The sequence below is a fragment of the Gymnoscopelus microlampas genome (assembly GCF_963454915.1).
Source record: "Gymnoscopelus microlampas genome assembly, chromosome: 19".
NCBI lineage: Eukaryota > Metazoa > Chordata > Actinopteri > Myctophiformes > Myctophidae > Gymnoscopelus > Gymnoscopelus microlampas.
The window spans coordinates 3,078,277-3,085,974 of NC_139956.1; the positions used below are offsets into that span (position 1 = coordinate 3,078,277).

A 7,698-nucleotide genomic window follows, 5' to 3' on the forward strand; every position below is an offset into this window, starting at 1 on the left:
GAAAATGTTTTGTGCCAGGGACCCCCAGAAGCAAAGATTTGAGTTTTAAAAAATGGTTTAAAAATATATATATACATTCAAAGATATGCACACAATCAAGTTTTTCAAAAATAGCAGATCTACAAGCTCATAGCGCAGCACTCGGTGCCGCGCTATGAGCTTGTATATCTACTATTTTTGAATAGCCAAAGCTAAGTGATTAAAATTAAAATGATTGTGACGCTATGTTAACTCATTTAGCTGGGGACCCCCTGGTACCCCCCCCCCCCCCCCCCCCAGGACCACAGGTGGTCCCCGGACCACTGGTTGAGAACCACTGTCCTAAACAGAGAAAGCCTGGTTAATGTGGTCAAACATAATAAAGTATTATTTATTATTCTGCATGATGCGTAATTTAACTTTTGATGTGTTAAGTATATTTTGATTAGGCCTGTCACAATTATTATATAATCATTTAAATGCAAGTATTTGAGATAATCAAAATTATTTTACATAATCGTTTCCATGTTGAAAACTGTTCATTCATTTTCAAATATAAAGAAAGCAAAAATAGAAAAAAAGTGACGTTTTTTCAGCTATTTCTGCTATTTTCCACTTTTTTCTATGTATAAAATGATGAAATATGAAGTTATTTGTCACATCTAGCCTGTGCAACTTTTGTTTATTAAACCTAAAAGCCAAAAAGAAGTGTACATTTGTATTCATATGTTCTAATGTTCAACGACAAAAACACAGTTAAATCATTAATCGCAATTATTTGTGTGACAATTAATGGTCAAGTGAAATGTCATAATCGTGACATCCTTCATTTTGATCCTAATAGTTTGTACTTTTACTTGAGTTAAATATTTCAGTAATGGTTACTTTTCAGTAAATGGTTTCAGTGTATTTATTATTTAGTCATATGATCTTGTTGATAATTTTCATTTGTTCAATATTCATAAAACCCACAGACTCACTTAAACACTTTAACTTTCACTTCAAATATAGCCGATCTACAAGCTCACAACGCGTTGCGATGCGACACGTTGTGAGCTTGTAGATCGGCTATTTTTGCTATTTATGTGTGACACTGTAGTATTATGAAGTTATGAAGTAGGGTATTAATTACCCTAACCCAAAAATGAAAACGTTTAAATATGGAGATATGAGGTTTCTGCCCGACAACAACAACGATATAACAGTATAAAAGAAACATTCTTCAAGGTCAAATAAAAGTGTGTTTGATAGTTAGTCCTCTCTCTCTCTCTCTCACACACACACACACACACACACACACACACACACACACACACACACACACACACACACACACACACACACACACACACACACACACACACACACACACTTCTTGTGTCATCTTAGTATATAATGAGTAAGGACCAACAGTATGAGGGTAGGGTTGAAAATGGGTGAAGTGCTCCTTTAACTTCAGCTGTGTTTACCTGCCAAAATGTCTGCTGTGAAAAGATGAATATTAGTGATTGATTTCACTGCTGATAACAGTTTTTGACAGCTGTTGTTTGTACAGCTGTTGTTGTTGTTGTTGTTGTTGTTGTTGTTTGGGTGCCCTTGTTGTTTTCATCTGACCTCCTGACCTCCCAACAGTCTGTGTCTGATAACATCCCAGAGAGACGTGTCTCTACTTAACAGATTTTTATATCAATGGTTTCAGCATCACCAGCCTTATCAATAGAGAAAAATGGGTAGAGTTTGTCAGTGAAAGTGTCTTTATGAGTGTAGATGAGAGTCTTGTCTTCAGGGTCGTAGAAGGACACCTCCCCCCCGTCATAGTCCAGCTGGACTCTGATCCTCTCTGGGTTCCTCTGCAGTGAAATGGTTTTACTACACCCATTAGTATAGACACCATCCCTCTGACATAAACACCAGATTCCATATTCTGGTGAGACATATTTCTTTCCCTTCCTGTCAACAGATTCTTTAGCCACACCTATAATCCAGTCAGGATGGTCGCCAACCTCTACCTCCCAGCTGTGTTTTCCTGAACTGAAACCCTCTGAACCCAGAACATCAGCAGCATGAGTGAACCTCTCTGGGTTGTCAGGAAGCTGCTGCTTTTTGTCTAGCTTTCTCACACTGGTCAGGTCTTCAGACAGACAGAGGGACTTGGCTGCTGTGTTTGGGTCCAGCATAACAGGAGTGAACGTGACCCTCTCCTTCATCTTCTCCCAGACGGTGAAGCTCAGGTTTCTCAGGTGTTTGGTCACGTCTATCAGAGCTCCTGAGTCCAGCTGTGGATCTGACAGTGTACACTGGACTCTGGCGCTGGTCTGAGTGTGTTTATAACTGCTGAGAAATGACACGTTGTGTTTCTGCAGCTCTTGTTCTACAGCAGAGATGCTGCCTGAGAGAGAGGAGATCTGATCCTGAATGATCTGAATGATCTTCTCCTTCTGCTCCTCTTCCTCCCTCAGAGCTGCCAGTCTGGCCTCCTCTTCCTCTGTCAGGATCTGGTGGAGCTTTTTAAACTCTGCTTTGATCTGCTTCTCTGTGGCCAAAACCTGCTTCTTGTTGTGTTGAACCACTTCATTATTATACCTAGTTTTAAAGTGTTTGTATTTGGTCCTCTTGTCCTTTAGAGTCCTGAGGTCAGATTTCAGTTGGACCTTCAGGTTGTTGACTGCTTGTTCTATAGGAACCAGCTTGTGACCAGGGTGGTGAGAGGAGTCACAGATATGACACACAGCTCTCTGTTCTTCCTCACAGAACAGTTGATGCTCCTCTGGATGTTCACAACACAACACCTTGACTTCCTCCTCAGATGACTGTGTGGTTGGGTCAGTTGAAGGTGTGGATGGAGGGTTGTACCATGGCATTGTCTTCAGGTCAGGAAACACGTCTGTTAGTTTTGTGTCTTGTAGCAGACGCAGGAACGAGCTGCTAGTTTTTTCACCCTTGAAAATCATTTTGTCCACAAGTTCAGTGGCTGCCTTGAATGGCAGAGAGATGCTTTTCAGGTTCATGTATTCAATGTCTGTCAATAGCTTTTCAGTATCTGCATGTACATACTGGATGATGAAGTCAATGTCTGACATTAGAAAACGTATAAGTTTCATCTTGTTCTTTGTGATAATGTCTGTAGCCTCCATGTTGATCACTGGAAGAGAAGGAATATTGTTTATGAACCATTTCCTCTGTTGTAGCTTTACTTTACCTTATTTTATTTTTAGTCATGCCATTATAGCCCAAAATATTTTCAATATCTTTCAAAATGAATATATCATCAGAACGTGATGTGGTGTTATCACATATACTTCTTTGTATTGCAATAGTGAAAATAGGCAATTTACAAACACACAACGCGTCGCACAGTGTTTAGTACGCCGCGCTAAACATTTTAAAACAATAGTATTTCTGCATTTGTGAATGAGCAACTTAAACACAATTATATTTTTATATTATATTCTCTCTCTCACACACACACACACACACACACACACACACACACACACACACACACACACACAGGATTTGGTGGCGGGATTTATAGACTGCCAAATGAACCCCAGTATGGGGGGGGAACGTTTGCCAAAAATAGCCGATCTACGGTAATTTAATTCTTGTTTTCCTGTTTATTATTAATTGCTTTTGTTATATTCAAATGTTAAATCATGTTTCTTTTTGCACTCTCTTAATGCTGTTAATGTTTTATGTTATACACTTTGAATTGCCATGTTGTTTAAATGTTGTACAAATAATCATGCATTGCCTTGACTATGTCTATAGTTTACAGTCTATGTTCAGTGTTCATATCTGATCTAGAGTCCGCCTATACTGTATCCTGTCATTTCCACACACACATATATGCACTGTTTCCGTATCCTGTGTAGACAGGATATACAAACTGTAAAGTGAATGGATCCCATCTTACCATGTGGTTAGGGAGGTGGCTCTGTATCGTCTATGATATATATTTATACAGGATGTGTTTTGTAGATGGGATATGTTCAGCCTCTTTGGATAAATTAGGACTTTTCATGACATGGTTTATTATTCTCACTTTCCTTCTCTTGTCAATAAGCTGCATATATCTCTACTAAACCACAGGCTGTCGACACACAGACAACACTTCCTGTGTTGCTTGTATGTCGACGGACTGTGGTGTTTCTTCATTTTAAAATGATGTTTAAGTTCTACAAAACAAATGTCCTAATGGCAGATCTTAATAACAGTATTTAATATGTTGCTGTATTTGAGGAACTTTCTACATCATTCATTTTAAGTTGATGTGCATAATGATAAGTTAAACTCCCTCACAATTTAAACAACACACAACCCAGTTTGAATTTAAATATTCTGTTCTGCTTTTATTCCATATTTTACATTCTAAGTTCATAAAGTCTTACCTGTTTATATGGTTCAGTGTGAGGAGAAGTGTGTGGTGTCTCAGTGCAGGTTTGGTTCAGTCACTGACAAGTAGGAAATGTTCATAACACCGTATACACTTCCTGTCCATAAAAAGGAAACATAATGTCACTTGAGATTTTGATTGGTTCAAAATGTTGACGAGTCAGCAGACATCATGTGACCACTTGACCCATTAAGCATCTGTGTCATTTTAAGATTTCTTTGGCTATTCAAAAATAGCAGATCTACAAGCTCATAACGCTGCCGCTACGAGCTTGTAGATCTGCTATTTTGTTTAAAAACACAGATGTGTGCAAATCTTTAAATATATATTTTTAAAGTATATGTTCGCTTTAAATACTATATACATTCAAAGACTTGCACACATTTTCACTTAAAATAAATAAATTAAAAGCAGATCCACAAGCTCATAACGCGGCACTCGGTGCTGTGTTATTAGCTTCTATTTTTGAGCTGCTATTTTTGAATTGCCCAAAGTATAAAATAATGGTTATAGCTAAAAACAAATGTAAAATGACACAGTATGTGTTCCTGCATTCAATGGGTTAATGCAGAATGGACAGAGAATGATGTCATCATGTTGAGTCTCACTGAACAGACATGATGAAGAAAAACTAAAGAGGAAATGAAATGTCAGTCATTATGTGTTGAGTACTGACATACCAGCTGTATGTTAACCTCTTCAGCCTTATCACTGTGTCACGTGGCAGAAATAGACGATCTACAAGCTCACAATGTGTCACACTGTGGAGTGTTGGGAGCTTGTTGATGTAAAAAATAATACAATAATTACTTACTGAACCACTTTCAAGCAGATGTACCTATTCTGAGCATGCCAGTAGCCTATACGTGCACGTTTTCCAGTGAACCCCCACCCCCCCTCTCTCTCCCTCTCTCTCTCTCTCTCTCTCTCTCTCTCTCTCTCTCTCTCTCTCTCTCTGGTCTAAAATACACTTTTTGGCCAGAAAATAAAATATTTCACTGTAATTAAAACATGTGTGTGGTTACTCCACAGTGTCCTCTACAGATCTGGTCAATGGCATTTTCCTATCGACCAGATTCCTCCTTCCGGTGAAATATTTTCTTTTCTGTCCAAACAGTGTATTTTAATTTTTAAACTTGAGGTGGGGGTTCAGAGTGTTCCCACTGAGTAGAATAGGCTTTCAACTCTATACAACCGTCTTTGTTTTGGTGAGTAGAAAAAGTGTATTTTTCATTTTTACTACAGGCTGCGCTACCACGGTGTGAGGAGAAAGAATGGAAAGTAGCGTTAAGAAGAACTCCTTCTAACGCTATGGACCAGAGCTATAAGTGGCATTAAGTGGCAGCGGTGGCCTAGTGGTTAGAGGGGCGCCCTTGATACCGGAAGGTCCCTAGTTCGATTCCCCAATTCGTCTCTGGGTGCATCCACACATGAGCGTATGCTGACGGCAAACGCTACGCTTACGCTACGCTAGCCCCGTACACACCCATGTTAAGTTAGAAAACGGAAGTTCCGGTCCGGTTTTTCCTATAACATGGGTGTGTACGGGGCTAGCGTAGCGTTTGCCGTCAGCATAGGGTGCATCCACACATGAGCGTATGCTGACGGCAAACGCTACGCTTACGCTACGCTAGCCCCGTACACACCCATGTTAAGTTAGAAACCGGAAGTTCCGGTCCGGTTTTTCCTATAACATGGGTGTGTACGGGGCTAGCGTAGCGTTTGCCGTCAGCATACGCTCATGTGTGGATGTACCCATACGCTCATGTGTGGACATCCACACATGAGCGTATGCTGACGGCAAACGCTACGCTAGCCCCGTACACACCCATGTTAAGTTAGAAACCGGAAGTTCCGGTCCGGTTTTTCCTATAACATGGGAGTGGACGGGACTTCCGACTTCCGGCCGTCAACTTGTCGCTTGGCTGCACCCACATCGATCATGAATCACCGCTGAATAGCCCTTGAGCAAGGCTTCCATGCAGGGTCCGGCTGGAAACAAGTTTCGTACTTAGTCCGACACCCTGGGTAAACAACAAACTTTGCTATGCTTTGCTTTGCACTCAACGTGTCTCCATTTATATTTATAAACGAACCTGATATATAGGCTACTATACACCGACAACGACAATAGTTTCAGACACTTACAGCAAGCAGGATAAGTTAAAGTCTATAAACACTCATGATAGTTCAGGAAAAAATTAAAAAGTATTGATGAGATTTTCACAAACATTTCCTTTAAAATGTAAAGAATGTTTAAATATCAACACTTACCAACAATTCACTTTAAACTTCAACTCACTGATGATGATGATCCTCACTCTATGTATTGTTGTGTAGAGAAACAACACCCTGTAATGGAAACTAACGGTTCTCAAATGTCAAGATTTACTTTCGGTTTAAGAGAGTGGGCGGCAAGGAGTATATTAAAAAAGGAGAGGTCAAGATCTGTGCGAATCACTCATTTTATTTAAGTGTTTTATTTGGAAACGGTCTCAACAAACTAAATAAAATATATGTTTTCTTTAAACAATTGTCCACGTGTCTCTCGTTGTTTTCAATAGATTCCATCAAACCTCCCAGTGGTTTAGAATGATCACAACATGTGTCTGCTCCTTCTTTACACAGCGTTGGTAGGCGGAGAATAGACTGGAGTATATTCAGTCAGGATGTCCGGTTCAGATAGGATACGGAAACGGATCATGTTTGTTTGTGTATGTATATGGGGGAAATAACCGGATACAGTAGGCGGGCTTTAGATCGGATGTGCACACTTAATAGAAAATAGAAACCAGGCTTTCCGTTTCCCTCAGAGACGGCAGGTTTAAGAACTGATCTACAAACTGACTGACGTTGAGAGTTTGTAGATCACTTCTTGTCAGTAAGACAGTCATACTGCAGAGTACATTTAGGGCTGGTATTTAAGTAAAACTACTCTCGCTACTTTAATTAAGTATGTATTTATTTATGGATGATCTGGTTGGTTTACTTTCAATTTAGATACATTTAATATCAGATTATTTATTATGATACTTGATACTTAAGTATATTTAATACAAGCAAGCATAAGGCAGACAGACAGACAGACAGACAGACAGACAGACAGACAGACAGACAGACAGACAGACAGACTTGTAAGGCTACTTCTTGGCCTCAATTACAAAACCCAACTAACCCCTGATCATTTTTGATAGGATTGAATGGCTTAGGGTTGAGGACAGAGTACAGCAACTTGCTATGGGCCTGGTCTTCAAGATATACCACAACATTGGGATCCCCCTGTATTTGTCAAAATACTTCCAAAATGTTAATGATGTCCATGA

At 39.7% G+C, this 7,698-nt stretch overlaps 1 protein-coding gene across 1 annotated transcript; it reads right to left on the reverse strand.

Annotated features, from left to right (window-relative positions):
- Positions 1-1,379: 1,379 nt before the first annotated feature.
- Positions 1,380-4,476, reverse strand: LOC311034822 (zinc-binding protein A33-like). The gene is made up of 2 exons (XM_084042840.1): positions 4,371-4,476; positions 1,380-3,121 (listed from the first exon to the last, which is right to left on the reverse strand). Exon 2 carries the CDS (start codon positions 3,111-3,113, stop codon positions 1,650-1,652), a length of 1,464 nt encoding a protein of 487 aa, XP_083898966.1. The 5' UTR covers positions 3,114-3,121; positions 4,371-4,476; the 3' UTR covers positions 1,380-1,649.
- Positions 4,477-7,698: the final 3,222 nt, after the last annotated feature.

Bases quoted from the DNA above. Each gene is read 5' to 3' on its own strand.
- LOC311034822 (XM_084042840.1), bottom strand. From the start codon at position 3,113: ATGGAGGCTACAGACATTATCACAAAGAACAAGATGAAACTTATACGT.